Raw genomic sequence first — 23154 nt, 5'->3', positions numbered from 1 at the left:
CAGAGGACCTGGAAAAACCAAGAACGTATTCACCTCCCCTTGGGAACGTGTGAGCTGATCTTTCAGAAAATTATGAGGTACTTTCCAGAAAAATGGGAAAGGAATCCTCGGTTGTCACACTACAAAGGAAAAGCCAATTGTTTCAGCTAGAAAGTCTTTTCTACAGCAACAAGATGCCAATTACATAACTAAACAAAATATTTTAAAATATAAAAAAGTAAAACTTCCCCAATTCCTCTTATGCCTTATTTAACAAGTAAAGAATGATATTAAAAAGACTTAATCAGTGGGGTTGGGCCGCTGTTCCCAGTGAGACAAGCATACGTAGCATGTAATTTTAAATAAATCCCATACTAAATGTGGCTACACGCCAGCAATGGCGGTCTCTGCCTCTCCAGTGCTCCGAGTAGCTCTCCTTGGCCTGGGCACAGAATCTATCGTCCTAAACTCATCAACTATTCTATGTAAGTAATTCTTCAGGTGGACGGACCACCACCAGGTCGGACAATTCACAGGTCTATATCCTGCTCCCTTCTTGCTCTCTGCCTCTGCCTCACCATCAAAAGGGCCGTTCCTTCCTCTCTCAAACCCAGAGAGCCCGCCTCCTCCTCTTTGACCAGCGATTGGCTTCTTGCCATCTTTATTAGCCAATCAATTAATTAGGAGGAAATTCCCTTACAAACACCATCCTCGTTGTCTAGCTACACACACGCATTGGTTTCCTCTATTTCCAAAATTATCCCTTTATCTTTGGATTTCGGAGGGGAAGTACTACATTGCTTATAATCTATAGTTTTCTTTATAATATGCTTATTCCCAGGTGCTAAGCTTCTTTGTGTTATAACCATATGTTTATCTTTAAATCTGAAAAGTCCTCAGCCATTATTTCTTTAGTCTCCAATCTTTCCAGAGGGCCACTTAATATATTCTGATTAAAACTGAGACTTTATTAGAGTCAATTCCAATTCTATGGATATTTTCATCACCTTTAACAACTATTTTGCCATTTCTAATCTGTCACTCTCCCTCCCCCATGAATTCACAATTTTGATCTGAGGACTTTATTATTTGCAGGGAATTCTAGGTCCAAACCGTTACAGATATAGAGTAATGAGTGTACATGACCTCTGATGTCAGCTTGTACCTCTCAAGTCTGATAAGTCCACTTTGTACCTCAACTCAAACTCCTGCACTGCTCTATCTAGTCCCTGAAAAATGTAAGCCATTCAGCATCACAGAACTTCAATCTGTCTTTTCATTTCATTGAGATTGTCATGACTGCATCTAGGAAAGTGAGTGCCCTGTGCCAAATCCAAAGAGGGACCATGAGGCATGGAGGCATAGGGAAAGAAATGCACACAACATGGGGACAAGGGGAAGAAACACATACACAGAAATATATATATATATATACACCACATGGTGGCCTGATGAAAGAAACACAGAGAGAGAGAGACGGACAGAGACAGAGTGGGAAACCTATTGCACTTCTTCCTCTTGAAGGTCATATTTTACTTAATTCAGCTTTTGTTTTCTTGGACATGTTTTTTATTTACATTTCAAATGTTATCCTTTTTCCGGTTTCCTGTCCATAAGACCCCTATTCCCTCCTCCTTCCCTTCTATCCCCCCACCCGACATTCCACTACACTGGGGTCCAACCTTGGCAGGACCAAGGGCTTCTCCTTCCTTTAGTGTCCAACAAGGCCATCCTCTGCTACATATGCATCTGGAGCCATGGGTAAGTCCATGTATAGTCTTTGGGTAGTGGTTTAGTACCTGGAAGTTCTGGTTGGTTGGCATTATTGTTCTTATGGGGTTGCAAGCCCCTTTACCTCTTTCAGTCCTTTCTCTAATTCCCATTCTCAGTTCAATGGTTTGCTACTAGCATTTGCCTCGGTATTTGACATGCTCTGCCTGTGTCTCTCAGGAGACATCTATATCTGGTTCCTGTCAGCATGCATTTCATAGCTTCATCAATCTTATCTAGTTATGGTGGCTTATACATATGGACCACATGTGGTGCAGGCTCTGAATGGCTGTTCCTTCAGTCTCTGCTCCAAACTTTGCCTCCATATCCCTTCCTATGAATAGTCTCGTTCCTCCTTTTAAGAAGGAGTGAAGCATCTGCACTTTGATAATCCTTCTTCCTGAGCTTCATATGGTCTATGAATTATATCTTGGGTAGTTAAAGCTTTTGGGCTAATATCCACTTATCAGTGAATACATACCATGTGTGTTTTTCTGTGACTGGATTACCTCACTCAGGATAATGTTTTCTAGTTCCATCCATTTACCTATGAATTTCATGAAGTCATTGTTTTTTAAAGCTGAGTAGTACTCCATTGTGTAGATGTACCACATTTTCTGTATCCATTCCTCTGTTGAAGGGCATCTGGGTTCTTTCCAGCTTCTGGCTATTATAAAAAGGCTGCTATGAACATAGTGGAGCATGTGTCTTTGTTATACGTTGGAGCATCTTTTGGGTATATGCCCAGGAGAGGTATAGCTGGGTCCTTAGTGCAATATCCAATTTTCTGAGGAAACTCCAGACTGATTTCCAGAGTAGCAGTACCAGTTTGCAATCCCATCAACCAGGGAGGAATGTTCCTCTTTCTCCACATCCTTGCCAGCATCTGCTGTCACCTGAGTTTTTGATCTTAGCCATTCTGTCTGGTGTGAGGTGAAATCTCAGGGTTGTTTTGATTTGCATTTCCCTAATGACTAAGGATGTTGAGCATTTCTTTAGGTACTTCTTAGTCATTCGATATTCTTCAGCTGAGAAACCTTGTTTCACTTTGTACCCCATTTTTAATAGGGTTATTTGGCTCTCTGGAGTCTAACTTCTTGATTTCTTTGTATATTTTGGATATTAGCCTTCTATCAGATGGAGGATTGGTAAAGATCTTTTCCCAATCTGTTGGTTGCTGTTTTGTCCTAATGACCCTGTCCTTTGCCTTACAGAAGCTTTGCAGTCTTATGAGGTCCCATTTGTCAATTCTTGATCTTAAGGCATAAGTCATTGGTGTTTTGTTCAGGAAATTTTCCCCAGTGCCCATGTGTTCTAGACTCTTCCCCACTTTTTCTTCTATTAGTTTGAGTACATCTGGTTTGATGTGGAGGTCCTTGATCCATTAAATTTTGTACAGGGAGATAAAAATGGATCGATTTGAATTCTTCTACAGGCTGACCTCCAGTTGAACCAGCACCATTTGCTGAAAATGCTATCTCTTTTCCACTGGATGGTTTTAGCTCTTTTGTCAAAGACCAAGTGACCATAGGTGTGTGGGTTCATTTCAGGGTCTTCAATTCTATTCCACTGAGCTACCTGCCAGTCTCTGTACCAATACCATACAGTTTTTATCACTATTGCTCCGTAATATTGCTTGAGGTCAGGGATGGTGATTCCCCCAGTTCTTTTATTGTGGAGTATAGTTTTCACTATCCAGAGTTTTTTGTTATTCCAAATGAATTTTCAAATTGCTCTTTCTTACTCTATGAAAAATTATGTTGGGATTTTGATGGGGATTACAGTGAGTCTGTAGATTGCTTTTGGTAAAATGGCCATTTTTATTATATTAATCCTGCCAAGACATGAGCATGGGAGGTCTTTCCATCTTCTGAGATCTCTTCAATTTCTTTCTTCAGAAACTTGAAGTTCTTGTCATACAGATCGTCCACTTGCTTGGTTAGAGTCACTCCGAGGTATTTCATATTATTTGTGACTATTGTGAAGGGTGTCATTTCCCTAATTTCTTTCTCAGCCTGTTTGTCCTTTGAGTAGAGTAAGGCTAATAATTTGTTTGAGTTAATTTTATACCCAGCCATTTTGCTGAATTTGTTTATCAGGCTTAGTAGTTCTCTGGTGGAACTTTTGGGGTCACTTAAGTATACTATCATATCATCTGCAAATAGTGATATTTTGACTTCTTCCTTTCCAATTTGTATCCCTTTGACCTCTTTGTTGTCTGATTGCTTTGGCTAGGACTTCCAGTACTATATTGGATAGATAGGGAGAGAGTGGGTAGTCTTACCTAGTCTCTGATTTTAGTGGGATTGTTTCAAGTTTCTCTCCATTTAGTTTAATGTTAGCTACTGGTTTGCTATATATTACTTGTACTATGGGCCTTGAATCCCTGATCTTTCCAAGATTTTAACATGAAGGTGTGTTGAATTTTGTCAAATGCTTTCTCAACATCTAGTGAAATATTCATGTGATTTTTCTTTGAGTTTGAGTGGATAGCTTAATAGTTTAATTTCCATATATTAAACCATCTCTGCATCCCTCGGATAAAACCTACTTGATCATGATGGATGATCATTTTGATGTGTTCTTAGATTCAGTTTGCAAGAATTTTATTGAGTATTTTCACATCGATATACATAAGGGAAATTAGTCTGAAATTCTCTTTCTTTGTTGGGTCTTTGTGTGGTTTAGGTATAATAGTAATTGTGCCATCATAGAAGAAATTTGGTTGTGCTCAGTTTGTTTCTATTCTGTCAAATAGTTTGGACAGTATTAGTATGAGGTCTTCTATGAAGGTCTGGTAGAATTCTACACTAAACCCATCATGCTTATGTCTCCCTTTTCATTTCTGATTTTGGTAATTTGGATACTCTCTCTGTGCCCTCTGGTTATTCTGGCTAAGGGTTTATCTATCTTGTTGATTTTCTCAAAGAACCAGCTCCTGGCTTTTCGATTCTTTGTGTAGTTCTTTTGTTTTTTCTACTTGGTTGGTTTCAGCACTGAGTTTCATTATTTTCTGCCTTCTACTCCTCTTGGGTTTATTTGCTTCTTTCTGTTCTAGAGCTTTTAGGTGTGCTGTCAAGCTGATAATGTATCCTCTCTCCAGTTTCTTTTTGGAGGCACTCAGAGATATGAATTTTCCTTTTAGCATTGCTTTCATTGTGTCCCATAAGTTTGGGAATGTTGTGCCTTCATTTTCATGCAATTCTAAAAAGTCTTTAATTTCTTTCTTTATTTCCTCCTTGACTAAATTATCACTGTTCAACTTCCATGTTACGTGAGCTCTCTCATTTTTGTTGTTATTGAGACCAGTGGTGATCTGACAGGGTGCACGGGATTATTTCAATCTTATTGTATCTGTTGAGGCCTGTTTTGTGACTGATTCTATGGTCAGTTTTGGAGAAGATACCATGAGGTGCAGAGAATAAGGTATATTCTTTTGTTTTAGGATGAAATGTTCTATAAATATCTGTTAAGACCATTTGGTTCATAACTTCTGTTAGTTTCTCTATGTCTCTGTTTAATTTCTGTTTTCATGATCTGTCCATTGATGAGAGTCGGATGTTGAATTCTTCTACTAGTATTGTGTGAGGTACAATTTGTGCTTTAAGCTTTAGTAAGGTTTCTTTTATGAATATAGGTGCTCTTGCATTTGGAGCATAGATACTTAGGATTGAAAATTCATCTTGGTGGATTTTTCCTTTGATGAATATGAAGTGTCCTTCCTTATCTTTTTTCATAACTTTGGTTGAAAGTCAATTTTATTCAATATTAGAATAGCTATTCCAGCTTGTTTCTTCAGACCATTTGCTTGGACAGTTGTTTTCTAGCCTTTTACTCTCAGGTATTGTCTGTCTTTGTCTCTGGGGTATCTTAATTCAGCTTTTAGTTGTGTACTTATTTTCTGCAGGAAGACAAGCCCTATATGGGTCATTATGACATGGTCAGACACTGATATTCTAAGTCAGCATTTCTCTCTCTCTTCTCTCTCTCTCTTCTCTCTCTCTCTCTCTCTCTCTCTCTCTCTCTCTCTCTCCTCTCTCTCCTCTCTCTCTCCCTCTCTCCCATCTCTCTCCATGTTTGTATTTTTCCCCCTGCTCCCATAATGCGTGTGTTTCTTTCCCCATACCCCTGTATGGTGTGTGTGTGTGTGTGTTTGTGTGTGTGTGTGTGTGTGTGTGTGTGTGTGTACGCAATTCAAATCCTCTCTTGGAGATACCCCTGACTCCTTGTATTCTAACTTTGATTTTGTCTTCCTAAGACCTGCCAAAGCTAAAAGAAGCTATAGTTTGTAGACATGAACATAACTAGACCAACTGTTCTGGACCTAGAACACAACTCACCAAAAGCTTTCCCTCTATCCCTGTATAAGCTTAGATAGAGAAGTGAGATTTTCTCCTTCTAAGATCATCAATATCAACTTCTCTCCAGTCAGTTGGTGTTTTCAGAATTTTTCAACTTTGGTAGAAATGAGTCAGGCTCATTGAAGAAGCTCTCTTAAATCAATCACACTACTCAGCCTAAGCTTTGGTAATTTAAATCTTTATATCCACTGTGGGTTTTCAAACAGCCTTAACCTCAAGACTTTTGAAGAAATGGGAGTGTTTCCCCAGCTGCACATCCTAACACACAGCCCAAAGCTCTAGTTCTCCACCTGGTCCTTTAGCTTCTCAGGTGCACTACTCCTAATATCTGTCAGAGGAGTGATTTGGGTTCTTTTCTGGCTTCTTCGAATATTCTCACACTACCAGATCTAATAATGTATATGTCATCTAAGCCCTAAACAACAGTTTAACACTAAAAGTAGTCAGAACAGAGCTATTTGAGGCAAATTTCTCAAAAAGTTAAATCCTAACTTTTGATTCATCTTCTTCAGCCTCTGAATGGAACCCCAGAATTCTTCAGATCTTCTGACCTGTTTTTCTCAAACACGTAGGTGCTACTTGAAATTTATTTAAGCAACATTTTGATAAGCGTGATGAGACATTATAAAATGAACAAGAGTATCCAATACATTGCCATTCAATGACAGTTGTTTACAGTCTAATGGGGAAAGAGACCAACTTTTAACTTGAAATAATTTGGCCATAGTGGGATTGTTCAGTGGGTAAAACACTTGCATCAGATTCCTAGGACCCATATAAAATCTGGGTCGCCATGTAAAGCCCGACATCCCTGGAACACACTGAATAGACTAGACAGACATGGTTCAGTGAGAGATTCTGCCTTAGTAAATAGAGAGGGAAGGAAGACATTGGGCTTCAACTTCAAGCCTTCACATACACACTTTCACACATGCATAATATATACATGTGCAAAAAATAAAATAAAGGAATAAACTGTTCCAATGAAACAAAACAATATAAAATCCTCAAGAATAACATAGCAGAGAACATACAGGAACTCAGCCAATGAGAGAATCCTTACAACTGTTGCAAGACAACCAAGAGAGACTGTTTAGATTTTCTCAAAACTGGGTTTTAAATAGCCAGATATTTGTAATAGCTTCCTTGTTCACCTTTAGATGCTGTGACAGAATACCCAAGCAAAACACCTAAGGGAGGAAGAGTTATTTTTGTTCTCAGAGGTTTCAATTCGTGGTCACTGGTCTCTGGACCCAGGTATTCTGGGGGAGAAAGCATCCTGAGACTTACTTAATGGCTTGGTGGATTGCTGGACAGCAAACAATATATTAAGAGAAGGACAGACAAGAAGGGCCAGCCACCCTTCAAAATTGTACCCTAGTGACCAACTTCCACCCATCAGATCCCACCTTCTGCTTTTCACCACCTCCAGTTATGCTATCATATTAGAAATTCATCAAAGCATCTATCTATTGATTAGGTCAGAACCTCCAGGATCCAACCACTTCCCACCTGTCCATCTGCCTCTTCTGTGACAGCTAAGCACCTCATAATGAATCTATGGGGAACAGTTCATATGCAAACCATAAAAGCTTCTCAAAGACCTCTGGGACATTACACTCTTTGCCTGCTCCCTTACCTCAGCAGGAGTTAGGAAGTGCAGTCATGTTATTATTATATTCTCGGGGACTTAAGTGCTTATATGCTGTAACATCTCTTTCTTCTTTTTTTTTTAAGTAGAAAGCTAAAAACACAAGCTCTCTCTTTTGTTGTCTACAAATCTAGAATCTGAGAAATTACGACAACAATCTAAGCTAACCTTAATATTTTTTTCTGGCTTGTTGGGCAGACAGGATTTGAGTACTCTGTGAAATCTATCAATAACCATAGGGGTTTATTTCTGGGGAAAAGTGAGCATGGCTTCAGGCATTATACCTCCCAGATAACCCTCTTCTTCTGGATGAACGTCTTACTCATTGAGTCAAGGGGAGTTCCTGTTCCCACACCATCACCTCAGACAAAGTCAGTGGAGAAAGGAAAATACATATCAGCATACACAGAGTACAGAAATGTTTTCTGCCCACGTATTGCAGGGGTTATATTCATAGCAAACCTCTGAGATTCCATTAATGCAGTGATTAATAAAACATTACTGAGCAGGTTGCCTACAGAGAGGCCTACACATGCTTGTTTATAGTTGACACATCACTCATGTTCCTTGAATGGAGAACTAACTTAGTAGAGCTGCAGTCCTCCAGCTGCATATGAATGTGGCTGAGCAGGGAGCCTGTTTGTCTAGGGACTGAGCTGTTTTCTGATTTATAATGAATAGAAACTGAGCAGTGCTTGCTGACTTTCCCATAATCCGATAAGCTGTCACACAGAGATAAACATTTGCATCGAATTAAGCATGTTTATCTATTTTTCAATGTTAATTTTTAATTTACTCTATCCTTCCATTTGTAGGGCTTCATTTTAAGGAATGCTAAGTTTTTCTAAATTATGCATAACTCTACAGCCTTAATCCTCATAAATTCTATTTTAAGGAGAAGGTAAATAAGAAAATACTAAGATGGTGTATATAAGCATTCCTTTAATTGATTGTTTAATTGTAATTGTGTTAATCTACATTCAATAGTTCTTGAAGATGCCTTGCCACCCTTGCATGAGATTATTAGTTTGTATTGGTACTCTGAATACCTAAGTTTTCAATTTACATATTGTATATAGCACAAATGGGTTGTCCTTTGAGTCAAATGTTTAATAATAATGCACATACTAAAGGAAACATGCTTATCTCCAACATTTTTTAAAATGGTGGAGATACAGGGCAACAGAGATACTTTTCTGTTACTCCTGACATACAAACACACTTCCAAGCATCAAGAATGTTATGTGAATAGAAGCAGTGTGAAGGGAAAGGGCATATGGGAGAGGGGGGGAAAGGGATAACATTTGAAATGTAAATACATAAAATATACAAGAAAAATAAAATTTAAAAAAAAGAATGCTACTTGTCAACCAAGATACCATTATTTAGTTTATAAATAAATATTTCTAGGTGTCTAACTCATTACCTAGTACAGATAAATACTCAATAAATATTTTACCTGAGTCCATGAATCTCTGAAGCTTTTGAAATATGATGCTATGCATGTTTTCTACTTAGTATTCCCCTGACCTAAAAACCTAGAAGTAAATGTAGGGCTGTTCTACAGTTCCATAGGAACCCAAGTCAGTTGCAACTTCCAAATCTACAGAAAGCATCTTCTCTTGTTTGTGCTTGGTAAGCCTTGTCTAAAATGCTCAGGGCCAGAAAGACTTTAGGTTTCAGATTATTGCTGAAATTCTAGAATACTTACAGATTTATAATGAAATATCTTGATGATGTAATTAAAATCCAAATATGAAACTCATTTGTGTTTTACATATACATTATATTCGTTCTTGAGATGATGTTTTAATTAATATTCCTGTGTTTGGGCTGGAGCCGTTATATGTACTTAAGTGTACAATTTTAACTTGCTCTGTGTTAGTCCTCAAGTTCCAGATATTGTAGCACTTCACATTTTTAAACTAAAGATCCTCAACCTATTCAGACCTATCTGTTTTCTTATTTCATACCAGTTAAATGCAATCTTACCACTGAAGTATGCAAAAAGGGAAAAGCACCTGGGTAGTTAGACAGTTAATGAGATTAATACCATGTCTTTCTCTGTATCAATCCTTATTTGCCATGCTGTGAGTTAAAAGTACAGTATATGTAACCCTTCACAAAATATTCACTGAGTATCTTCTGGAGTGTAGGCTGCATATTAAGTCCTAGATACACAAAAAGTAACACACATACATACACGCATAGACACACACACACACACACACAGGGGAGGGGCACAGGCTTGCTTGCACAGGCATGATTACATACATATATGCTTGCACACACATGCTTACACATACATGCTTGCACACACATGCTTGCACACATACACTTGCACATTCGTGTTTGCATACACATGCTTACACACACACACTACCTGTCACACCTTCATATGCCATTACACTTAGAGTAACATGCTGATTTCCCTGAGGTGTTGTTTTTCTCAGAGTACTTTCTCAACAGGCAATTAAGCTCCCTGCAGACTATAAGGTCATCATTCTTTTTTTAGGAATCAGTGTCAAACCCCCTTCACACTCAAAAAATGTCAGTAGTTTTTAAAGATATACAGTAAACCTTATTTGAATTAATTATTCTCTCTGATTGGGCAAATAAAACTGATTTTATAGAGCAATTCCTGCATCTTCATTATTCGTGATAATGATCAGTGTCTTTTGCCTTCTGGTGACTGCACTTAGACTTCAAAGAGGATTGTACATCAAAGGAACGAGAAAATTGATGTGTAACCATGATAGAAAAATGGCTCTCTGGTATCAACTTAAAACACACACGCACACGCACACGCACACGCACACGCACGCGCACGCGCACACGCACACACACACACACACACACACACACACACATTGTTTTAAGAATTTCTTGTGCCCTGTGGCAGATTGTTTAGAGAGGCTCTAGATTAACCTTAAGCATTTCAATGGCTGCTGCCACCACATAGATTCACGCCTAAATTAATGAATTCAACAAAAATCAAGTGGTGAAAACACCCAGAAGCTGAGCTCTAAAGGGCACTGCTTTCACGAGAAGGTCAAAATGTCAGAAATGTTGAGGTAAACACTGGACTAACCCTCATCTTGAATTTGAATCCTTTTTTTTTCTTGATATTTTAATAATCCTAAAGGCTCTATCATGTCATTCATTCCCAAGAAACACATAAGGAAATAAATATGGATAACTGCACTAGCAAATATTTCTTGAACAAATATTGCAACAGGAATATCATGCAGAATTTTGGGGATTTGACTGGGAAAGGGAGATGCGAAAAGAAAAAGGAAAGGAAAACAAACAAAAAGCACTTACGATGTCCCTGCTGTTTCTACACTGTCTATTGAGTCTTAGTATCATAAGTATTTGGATGGGAGAAAACAAGAGCATCCCTGGGGAAGTACGTATAAGCAGAAGTGAGAGATGGTCCCACATCTCTAATATTTTAGGGGATGCATGTGTGTGCATCCCCTAAAATGCACATAGTCCAATGTTTCTGGGAGCTGAAGGTTTAAATGCAGAAGTGGAACAAAGTTTCCATCTAGATAAGCTGTAGCTTATCTAGCACTCACTAGGGACAAGGTCAAAGAGCTTTGAGAAACACTCAAATAAAGAAGTCAGTTTCTAAAGGGGAAGTCAAGGAAAGGCTTACAGCCTAGTGGGAAATGGGCCGCCGCAGTAATCAAATCTATGCACTAAAATATCTCTTCAAAGAGATAACCTTTCAGCCTGTTAGCATTTGCTTATTTATCTGAGGGTATACAAGCTCTGTTCAAAGCCCTAATCTACCCTCGAAGTCCAGAAACACAATCATTGTAGTCCTTGTGAGGAATTTTCATTGCAAGGGCCACATCAGAACTTGCCAACTACCTAATACTTGCCTAACACAAAAAGCAGCCTTCATACTTCCTACAAAAAGATAAACAATAATAAATTTAAAGGTTTTGTTCTTGAGAAAAAGTTCTCTTTTCTGGGGTCATAAAAGGGTGCTCTGAGGCTGGTAACAGTCCTACTGAGGTCACTGCCATAGCTGTGCCACAGCTGACAGGAACCCATCATCATGAAGACAGGGAGCTATGGCTTCAGTGAGGTTGAACAAGAAGATTCTTCAGTTCTTATGGCTAGTTGGAAGAGTGTCACAGGAAGTAAAGGGGGCATAACTCTCAAGGGCAAATTTCTAGTTTGCAAGATTATACACAGATATAAGAGGGCATCGATGACATATAGACTCTGAAAATATTAGAGAGATGTGTGACTAAAACTACACAATAAGCAACCAGTGTTGTAATTTGGAACTCATTGAAATGGTAGTTCAAACGTAGGAAATGTTAGCCTAGAAATCAGGAGTAGGAATGAGGAGGTAGTTATTCAACAATGAGATTTGGTAAGTACCCAGTAGTCAAATGAGAATGGTAATAGGAAATAAGTCAAAGTGTATGCAAGGTAGTTAAGTCTTAACAGGTAGATAATAGTCAAGATTCCAATAAAAGCCAACTAAAATCAGAACTAAAGTTGGACTGATCAATTGAGGAATCTATCAAAGGTCTTAAAGAGAAACATCTATACAGTTGTTGTTGCTTTGGTAAATTATTTTTGTTCATATAACTTTTATCTCTTTAGGAATTCGGTGACGGGCTCTTTCAGCCCAATCCTCCCTTATCTGAAGGACAGGCAAAAGATTCCACTTGGAAATGAGAGAAGACTAGCAGGAAACATTGGCTTCACCAAGTGATATCTCCAAGAGATACAGAAACAGGATTCATGAAGATGTTGACAAGACTACAAATTCTTATGTTAGCTTTGTTTTCAAAGGGATTTTTACTCTCTTTAGGAGATCACAACTTTATGAGGAGGGAAATTAAAATAGAAGGAGACCTTGTTTTAGGAGGCTTATTTCCTATTAACGAAAAAGGCACTGGAACTGAAGAGTGTGGGCGAATCAATGAAGACCGAGGTATCCAACGCCTGGAGGCCATGTTGTTTGCCATCGACGAGATTAACAAAGACAATTACTTGCTCCCAGGAGTGAAGCTGGGTGTTCATATTTTGGATACATGTTCAAGGGATACCTATGCATTAGAGCAATCACTGGAGTTTGTCAGGGCATCTTTGACTAAAGTGGATGAAGCCGAGTATATGTGTCCTGATGGATCATATGCTATTCAAGAAAACATCCCACTGCTCATTGCAGGAGTCATTGGTGGTTCATACAGCAGTGTTTCCATACAGGTAAGACTGGCAAATGCCACTGTAAACAGCTGTATCCCTTTTCTTTTTTGTTGCAGGAGAACAGAATTAGATGTTGCTGATAATTTCATCAATGGATGATATTAACAATTCAATATTTAGTTTTAATATTTTCTATTTTAACATAGAACATTCTACCACTGGAAATTACTTTGAAGTATATTGGATGGTTACAACTACAAAACAAACATCCCTCAAGTTTAGTGGCTCAACACAATTATTTATTAGTGTACACTGAGAAGAACAGTTGAGTGGATGAATAAAGGCTCAGCTGTGAATGGTACTTCCCAGGGTGTCTCCTTTCTTCTTCCCATAATCAGTGAGATTCTCAGAATGATTCTAGAGTGATATCAAAGATACAACAGGATGCATGTACAACTTCTTAAGTTCCTTCCAGACTTCTCTGCTATGTCATTATCTGCTACTATCCCACTGGCAGAAGCAACTCTCAGGGCTCAAAGTCAAGGATTGAGAAAAACAATATGCCCACAGTGTGAGTGCTGCAAAGTTACCTATCCTGGTCTTTCTAAGTTGAGTTGCATTTGGAACCATTTGTGCTATGAACCACAAGAAGACACAGGATCTCTGAACTCTATTTTTCACAGTAATTTTTGTTCTTTCCTTCAGAGATTTAAAAATATATAAAAAATTTCTCAGTGAAAGTGTATTGCAGAGAAACCAAGTAATTAACAGAAATCAGGTGAAAGAAAAAGAGAGACAAGGAGAAGGAGAGACGGGGGAGGGTGTAAGAGAGGGAGAGAGAGATTTTAGCACACAAATTAGGTAAAGAGCTAACTGCTCTCATAACTTCATTAGAGAAGGAAGCCACATCTCAAACCCCTTCAGTGCTCACTCACAAAGCCACAGAATTTTAGAGCTAGAAAAGGTCCAAGAAGTCATCCAACTCAATTTCCTCGTTTCCCCAACTCTCCCCAAAAAATTGACTTTACAAAAACTCGAGTCTCTAGGCAGAATGAGAGCTAGACTTGAGATCCATCTTTTGTGTTCTCTCAGCTACCCCAAATGCTTTCTATATGCTACGTGAAGTTCAATATCTTTTTTCTGGTGAGAGCATTAATGTCGCAGTAATAGAAGTTTGTGATTCTAAGAGGCACATACTCTGCCTCCTACTAAATTACTATAATCAAAACCCAAGTGCTGAAGGAAGTGATAAGATATGTCCTTTATATGTCACAATCTCACTTAAAGAGACTCTATTTGCATTGGCATTGCCTTATTTTTATATTCCAGATTTGTGGCACTTAAAATTCTGTGTATAATTCTGTGCTGTTCTAAATGAGCTATTTCAAATTTCGTTCCTTCTTCAGAGCACACAGTCGTATTATGAGTAATTAGGATAATTGGTTTTTCATAAACACCCTTTAACTTTATTAGAAGGGTAGAAAATATTGCACATCTCAGAGCAGATCATGTAAATTTTGCCATTACTTTTATACTTGAGTCAGAAGAGGTGAAATTTTTTGTCTGAGAAGGAGAAATTGTAAGGTCTGTATGTAGCACACTTTAATAGCAATTTTGCCAGCAAGGTGTCAAACATTTTCCAAGTACTCATATCTGTATTACTTTCAATAAAGGATTGCATCTATGCTTTGGGGACATTTGGTTTTCTCCAGCAGTAAGTCTTATTCTCCGTGTGCCCCAAACTATTTTTTATAACTATATAACAAGCTACCCTACAAATATTTATTTTTATTTGGCTTTGCTCTTTTGATACTGTGCACTCCTCAGAAGTCAGGCCCGTTTAAGCAGGAGAAAAGACGTATGTGCATGAAAAATCCTGTACGCATTATCGAGAGAGAAGCTGTGTCTTCAACATCAAAGTAATTGATTTGCTATTGCATTCACTGACTGTGAGCTCTGTGACTGGAGTGCACAGGCAGGAAAATAGAATGGCTGACAGGATGGCAGTTGTACCAGGAATCAGGGAACTGGACATGTGCAAACAAAATGCAGGAGGCACAACATCTGCAGAGGCTAATCAGAAAGGTGTGATAAATGCTCATGTAGAAGGGAGACAAAGAGCTCACAAAGGAATAAGGGTATGAACTAGAAAGGAGAGAACCAAGCACCAAGCTCCATCTGTTCTAGGAATTTAAAGCTCTCTTGGACATTAATAAGAAAATACTTCTGGAGACAGGATACCTGGGTATCTCTCATGTGTATCCATGATTACCGTGGCCATACATCCTGGAGTTGGTAACTGTGGTGACAGCAGGAAACTGTCCTAAGTCCTTAAATACTTAGACTTCATGAATGTGTGAATGTTGAACTCAGAGAGGATGAAACCAAGTAGAAATAAATGAGCATGAATCCATCACATGATTTTGGGGCATACCTTCCATGAATTGGCATTTAGGCATAGACCCAAGTCCTGAGTTTCCTGCTGAAAACCAGGTTACTGAGAATGGATCATAGAGAGTGAAATTCTGCATCTTCCCTCCTGTGCCTCCTTCAACTGTTTAGATATTGTAATGGTCCTGTGTTGGTGACTTTTGCATTGCTGTGACAGAAGTACCTGACAGAGATAATGCATAAGAGAAAGGATGCATTTTAGATCACCTTTTTAGAGGGCCTCGGTTCACCTTGGTGAGGAATGCATGGCAATTTCATGCATCTGACAATAAGTGACAAGAGTTCCCAACAGGGTGGACCAGGAAGCAGAGATCGTTAGACAAGATCAGGAGCAAGCAAAAGCCTGTCCCTCTGGGTGAGTTCTGCCAGCTAAGCCCCACCTTCTGGAGGTCCACAGTCTCCTAATCTTTTGGGACCCGAACTCATGGAGATAGTTCCAATTCAAACCTTAACCAGTCCTCCATTTAGCCTGGATGGCTTTATTTTCCAAATTGCTTCAAAAGGAGTTTCCTCTCCAGCTTCACTTCCCCTCTCAAGGAGAAGAGTTCTCCCGAAAGCAGCACAAGAGGTACCTTCTGTGATGTGGTCTCATATTGTTAGTCAATGTTAGTAAAAACTACATGGACTGCAGGATTCTTAATGGCTTGCTGGGTTAAGCTGTGCCACCACTGATGAAGGCCTGGATAATCACTCTCCCAATATGCTCATTAAGGACGACAAACCACTCTGTGGTAGTCCCTTTATAAAGCAGCCAAATTGATTTCTTAATTCAGCCATCAATGAATGCAAACATCCAAATACTTTTACATGACCAAATATACTTAGGGGACCTACCCACACCCTCCAGTGAGCAGGTTCCTTTTCAAAGCATTTTAAAGACTGCCCTGGTGTCCTCTATAAGCCTACAAGCCTCTCACTTCAGGGAATATCGTGCTTCAAGAAGAGATCCAGGTCGATTGCCTTCAGCTGGGCAACTGTCTTTATGGCACTTACTTAGGAGCAGTGTTTATGCTAGTGCCTTATCAAATGAGCTGCAGTTAGTGCCTAAGACGCCCAGTCAAATGTTCTTCCCCGAAATGCTTCTAACAGGTTAGAAGATGCACTCTTCCCCTGGCTAATCTTTCCTGTTTGGAGCATCTTTTACCCGGACCATGGCAGTTGAAAGATGACCCGGTTAGTGCTTTGCCCGTGAACACTAAAGCAACCTTGGAACATTTGAGACTTGGGTTTGATAGCCTCTAAAAGCTGAGCTCCTAGTAAGGACCAACCTTTGCCTTGAAAAAAATGTGTGAGACTGCCATCAGTTGACAAGTCAATACAAAGAGGCTAAAAATAATGATGAGCAGAAAAGAATGGAGTGGAACGGCAGAGTTTTAGTTCCATTTAAACACATCGCTGTTTTACTCCCCCCTTGGTAAGATGCTTTCTTACATACTAGTGGGCAGCATCTAGACCTTCATAAATGAAACAGTGTTCTCATTTTGTACCTAAACTACAATGTTCTTTGGCTATCAGTAAGTCTTACCAAATCCTACTTTGTCCTCTGCTCAAATTCTATCCTCATTGAGAAGCCATTCCTAAGCTGCTTCTAAGGCCTTCGATTCTAACTCATCTAATGATTTGTCCTTTTACATTTCTGTCAAGGGATCACATGCATTTCTCTTTGTGTTGCCAGCACCTGAAATAAGCCCTCTGCAATTTTGGGGGGTATTGGTTCTAATGCTTTGTTCTATTTCAGCTCCCAAAGAACCATGCTTCCAGACCTGAGGGTCCCTGCTGGCTTCAATTGATAATAAAGAATTACCATACGGCCATTGGCTGGGCAGGGAGATGGGGCTGGACTTTTAGATTACATGGGCAAGAGACAGAGAGATGGAGAAAAGGGAGTGGGAGAAGAGGGAGAGGCACAATCACCATGAAGGGGAAACAGAGGGGTTAGACATACAGACCCGCAGAAAAGAACCAAACCAGCCGTGTAAGAATTCAGGAAAATGGCCCTAGGTGCACCTCCTCCAATTGGGTCTGGGGTAGGAGAGATGAAATATTGATCTAGCAAGTTGATTTAGGAAAATTGGAGGGAGAATGTGTGCTACCTTGGGGAAGATTAGAAATGCCCAACCTCTGAGCATATCAATGCATATCAAGGCATATCAAAATTAGCTGGTGTGTGTGTGTGTGTGTGTGTGTGTGTGTGTGTGTGTGTGTGTGTGTATGTGTGTGCGTGCGTGCCTTTAGTGAATCCAGAGAGCTCTTTGACAGGTACAGCACCCACAACCCGCCAGGAGTCAAGCAGTTTAACTAATTCACCACTACACAATTTAGTGAGTAAATTTTTTCATGAAATTCTAAGAATTAATATATGATAACCTACTACACTACCTATAAAAGACAGAAAATCCTTTTAATGAGTTTTTCAGTTGGCTCACAGCCGTTACCCTTTATGGTAGATCATTCTGCATGCTTATGGATAAGAAATGAGCATTTTCCTAAAGTGGAGAAACTGAGTGTCATATAAAAGACAGATGAGGACGCAGGATGAGTGCCCTCTTCTCCCAGCTGTCTACACAGTGTTCCTAAGATCCCCTCACCTGAGAGCTTCTTGCAGGCTTACACACATTGGTTCTCAGACAGACAAGCCCAAGACTACAACCCATTGGCTAACTGGAACCATGCTAAATAATACTGGCTCTCATCTGGCTCTGTGTGGTTTCTCCAAAGAAAGGTTATATTGAGCGGGGCCTGATGATTCAAAGCTGAGATACTGCTAGATAATTTGGAGACAGAGGCAGGAAAATTGCAAGTTCAAGGCCAGACTGAATTACAGAATAACTTCAACAATAGCCCAGACAAATCAGCAAGACGCTGTAGGAAAATTGAAAATAAGTAAATAGGGTGCAGAAGTTGTTTAAATGCACCAGGTCCAAGGTACAATATATGTAGATATGAATACGGATATGGATGTATACATATGGATATGGGTGTGGACATGGGTATGGATATACATAAATACATATATGTGTATGTGTGTATGTGTGTATGTATACATGTATATATACATCATCCTGCTTCCTCATCTGTCTTCTACATAACACTGTTTTTCACTTCAGGAAAATGCTCACTTCTTACCTGTGAGCATGCAGAATCATCTAGGGGTCTGTGATCCTAATCCAAAACTTATAGACACACACACACACACACACACACACACACACATATATATATATATATATATATATATGTGCACTCTTAAATGCCAGCACTGTAATACTGTTCTTATAGAAGGCAGCCTGATTCTGCTCTCAGGGGAGGTAAAGGACAGCACTCAAACTTCATTTACTAATTCATTAGTAGAAAAAAAAATAAAAAAGATAGCTGCATTTAATGAGGTAAATATTGCAACTATAATGTTTATGGCAGGAAGCGACTACATTTTGAGTGTGTCTCTCTAGAAAACATTCAACACCGTGAGTAGAATCCTGAGTGCGTCTTACATCTCACATCTAAAGAGTAGTCAGTGGGACTTCACTCGCAGGGTTCATTTCTCAACCTGTCCATTTTTCTTGGTTTGTTTCCTCCTACATCTCTAGTCCATTCAAGAGGAGTAGTTCCAAGAGGAACAAAGACTCCTTGAAAGAATGCACCAAGTTCAAATTCCTCTACGCTTCGGATCCGTACAAGTCTTGCCTCCCGTGCCACGTGCTCATCATCCCCTGTCAGTCTAAGTTCCCGGAACATCTCACTCAAAAGTTGTCTCAGTGTTACTGCATTTCCTCCTCAGCCTTCCAAAGCGATCCCACACAGCTGGTTGACTGAGTTCTTCTATTGCTCTTGCTCAGCTTCCCAAAAGGAAGGGCAATGCTTTTTCAAGGGCTCCATCACAAGAAGGGAGGCGCCATCAATAGCAATTAAAGGCGCTTTTGCTAACATTGCTTTACTGTAGAAAATTCTCACCAGAGGTAATTACCAAAGACACACTGTATTTCCCTCTGCTTTAAGGTTAATTTGTCCCTTAATTAATTCCCCTTCTATTCTATATTTATTAGGAAATTGGTGAGAGACAAGAGGCTGCCACCCAGACCACCATGCATACTGTGTGAATTTACAGAGAAAGAATGAGGCACGGCTGTGTTTGTATTACAGATCTCACTATAGGATGAACACCATGGGGTGAAAAGCAAGAAATCCAGCACTGCTAAGATTATTAGCAAATGATTTGTGACTACAGATTACTAAGTAAATTAGTTGAAATAAGACTCCTGATACTTTTAGTCAAACCTAAGCAATTACTGTTTTTTAAAGGTTTATTTATTTGTTTGTGAATACACTGTTGCTCTCTTCAGACACATCAGAAGAGGGCATTGGATCCCATCACAGATGATCTCAAGTTATCATATGGTTGCTGGGAATTGAACTTAGGACCTCTGAAAGAGCAGTCAGTGCTCTTAACCGCTGAGCCATCTCCCCAGTCCCAAAATGATTGTTTTAATGACTCATAGTTTTCTGTCCACATCACTACTAAGTAGGCCCCTTTTCAATAAACCAGTAGAACAAGGTTTGGTACTGTAATAAAAAAAAGTGCCAACCTTAGCGGTTATCATGATGAAAGATCATTGATTTAATGTAGTAGAGGCGTTTTCCTGATCCATGGGAAAATGTAGGTTGAGAGCTAATAGTGTTTTTTCCAATTAGTGACTTGGGAGATTTAAGCATAATGTTCCCCAAACACCTGCAGTTAAACTCTGAGCAAACACTGATACTCCAGGCTGTTTATCAGTAGGACTTCAAACACTAAAATTATAATGTCGCTATTTTTGACAACACCACCTGGCATATTATGGAAATCTCTCTGTTACTAGTGACAAAGTCTTAATTCTTGCCAGCTCTTTGACTTCATACCCAACATTGGGAATTGCAGCACAGAAGAAAACACAATAGCCACAGTACTTCCCAAAATGATGTTCTAAATATAGATAAGATTTTTTTTGCCAGGTGGTTGGAAGGGCAAAACATTTTGAGATATTTGCCACCAGTAGAACAGTTGAATAGGCCAGGTGTGCACCCCAAGGACTAGGCACTGGGCCTAACATTTGGTTAGATGTCACCTGGTTCCCAGGGGATCTCCATGGCATACAAACTGGGCGACTAAACACTCTCAAATTAGAACACAGGCAATTTAAAGCATGATATAGTTTGTGGAGTTTTTTTTTCTATAAAAGGCAAGGGTTGATTGACTTTTTAAATAGACATGTGAATTAACCATACATTGCCTTTGTTTACTGAGTGCTTTCGTTTATATCAAATTTGAAACAACATAATGAAAAAAAGGTAGGTCAGTGCTACCCAGTGAGTTTCAACTACAAGCATGGGTTCTTCAACACTCTTTAGCAATTCACTCTACTATGAAGAACTTGCTATGTTATCTTTTCTGCACCACTCTCAGGAAGTTAACATTCTTCAGCCTTCCCACGGTTAATAACTGTCATAGCTTCCCTTCAAGATGGTGACCAACCAATGACACGAACTAAAGAATGCTCAGAGTAATTACTATCAACCAATTGAAATAAGTTTTAGGGAAGATTTCTTTTTCTTTAGCACCTTGGTCTTGACACTTACATTAATCTGTTCAGAGTTACTGGAATTACAGGCCTCTTGGCCTTCAAGGACTCAGTCTACATCAGAACAAGTATTCTGTCCAAGTGAGAGCCTTCGCCTGGTGACTTTCAAGTTGGATGCCATCCACTGTGATGGTTTTAAGACTGTTTTTCATATACTTCCTATGCTTAAACTTTTAATTTTTATATCCTAAATAGCATAGATCAAAATATTCCTCGCCTCGTGGAAAGCATTTAGCAGCCTAATTGCAACCCCTGTGTCTTTATCATCTCCTGTCCCTATGAGGCACTGGTGTTCTGGTGACATATCTGATAGGAATAACACAATATGCACCATTCTCACTATTGACTTCTACCTAAAAGTCCATCTCTCTTACCTCTTCTTGGGGAACTCCCACTTACTCTTCAAGGTCAACCTTACATATTATGACCTGCCATGCTTCACCTCGGTGAGACTGGCTGTTCTTCAGTCTGTGCCTTGCGTTAGTATCTCAGAATGTGACCTGTGCCTATTCCTCTGTGTTGCCTGAGAGAGAATAACTGTCTTGAGGACAGTGAGGGCTTAGGCTTATTTATCTTAGAAAAATCTACATTTTAGAAAAATGCTTTAAAAATTATTTTAGCTTAGGCTGGTCAATAAATTAGCATTCCCCAAATACTGCTATTTAATCCTAATGTAACTTCATCTCTTAACTGGAATTGAACTGGAAATTCTGGTCCAGTCCTGGGTACTAAACCACTACACGCTTTGAATCCTTTGTGCTCACAACCTTGCTCAAGTAATACACATTTAAAAAAAATCCTGAATACACTGTTCTAGTACCTACAAATAACAGCATGCATATCCCTCTTTCCTGAATTAGTACAGGACCTCAAAAGTAAGCATTAGTCAGCTACAAAAACATTAGGCTATAACCCTCAGCTCCCCAAAATTTTTACATTTGTTTAACAACCAGAAACAGGAATAATGACTTTTTATAAATGATGGCATTTTTGCAATGCCACTGTATGCAAGTAACTTCTCGGGCTTCAGAAAAATATAGCTTAAGTTAACTTGTAACTCTGTTAAATCTTCAAAAGACTTTTCCAAAAATCAATCCCTGAAGCACGGAAGGATGCTTCTGACATGTCTTTTGGTGTTGAGGACCCTGCAAGTGCTTTGTAAGTATAGCTGTTTAACATAAACATTAAATAAGATACCACAGGCTCCTTATGGAACTGAAACCAGTTCAGCTTCATGGCTTTTCTTGAAAATTAACTCATGGAGAAAAAGGGGATCAAAGACATATTCAATGATTCTCTGGGGAGAAAAAAATGATTTCTTTTTTAAAATTATGTAACTACTGGCTAAGTCTGAGTAGAAAAATAATTCCTGAGGTAGATCTAGAAAAATAAGGGATCCAGGCATACACTACAGTGTGGCATGGCATTGTCACAGCAGAACTCCTGGCCTGCTTCCTGATGTCTGTCCTCTGAAGTAATAGGACCCAGACTCCTTCTCAATCTGTGCGTCTTTCAGTCTGATCGATCAGTCACGAGAACAGGAAACCAGGGAAGCTTCGTGACTAATCAATCCCTTGCTTTCAGAGGAGGAAAACAAAAGCATGTGATGACCCAGACTGCAGACCACAGGTGCTCAGTGTGACGGACTCAGGCGAAACTAAAATAGAAATCAGGACAGTTGGAGACATCCTTCAGGGTCTTTTTCTTGGGGTCTCCATGGATCGTCATTGGGACTATGTCAAGATGGAAAATGGCAAGAAACATCTTTGACTCACATTTTTAAAAGCTCCTGCAATGTAAGCATATTATTTTCATATGATCCTGAGCAAACTCCACTATTATCATATTATATAATTTCCTAAATTCAAATTAGCCCCGGTTGGGGGCAGGTTTCCAGATGTGCTGCAGCTAACGTGCCCAAAAGACAAAAAAAAATGACTAATCCCTTTTTGCAATAACGGTATGATTGGCACCCTTTATGGACAGATAACTCATGTGATGTGAACAGCTTGAATTCCTCAGGCAGTTTCTCAACTACAAGCCACCTCCAGTTCGAGTTTAAAATACAAGCCAATCTGGTATTTCGTACAGCTAATAGTTTAATTTGATCTGTCTGAAGAGGAAGAGCACTGGGCTTTCTTAGCCTCAT

At 39.3% G+C, this 23154-nt stretch overlaps 1 protein-coding gene across 3 annotated transcripts in view; it reads left to right on the top strand.

The window, feature by feature from the left end:
- Grm3 (glutamate metabotropic receptor 3) overlaps positions 1-23154 on the top strand; it is a 236733-nt gene that overhangs the window by 121678 nt on the left and 91901 nt on the right. For 2 of the 3 annotated variants that reach the window (XM_032907047.1, XM_032907049.1), the window contains exon 2: positions 12391-12999. In XM_032907047.1, the coding sequence (XP_032762938.1) occupies positions 12532-12999 (468 nt within the window). In that variant the 5' untranslated portion in view covers positions 12391-12531. Of the gene's footprint in view, positions 1-4753; positions 4783-12390; positions 13000-23154 lie in introns of those variants that run through there. The other variant, XM_032907048.1, reaches the window with a different exon arrangement.

This window comes from Rattus rattus, chromosome 6 (genome assembly GCF_011064425.1).
Source record: "Rattus rattus isolate New Zealand chromosome 6, Rrattus_CSIRO_v1, whole genome shotgun sequence".
NCBI classification, from domain to species: domain Eukaryota; kingdom Metazoa; phylum Chordata; class Mammalia; order Rodentia; family Muridae; genus Rattus; species Rattus rattus.
The sequence above is the reverse complement of the archived record's forward strand: the minus strand, read 5'-3'. Positions and strand labels throughout refer to the sequence as shown.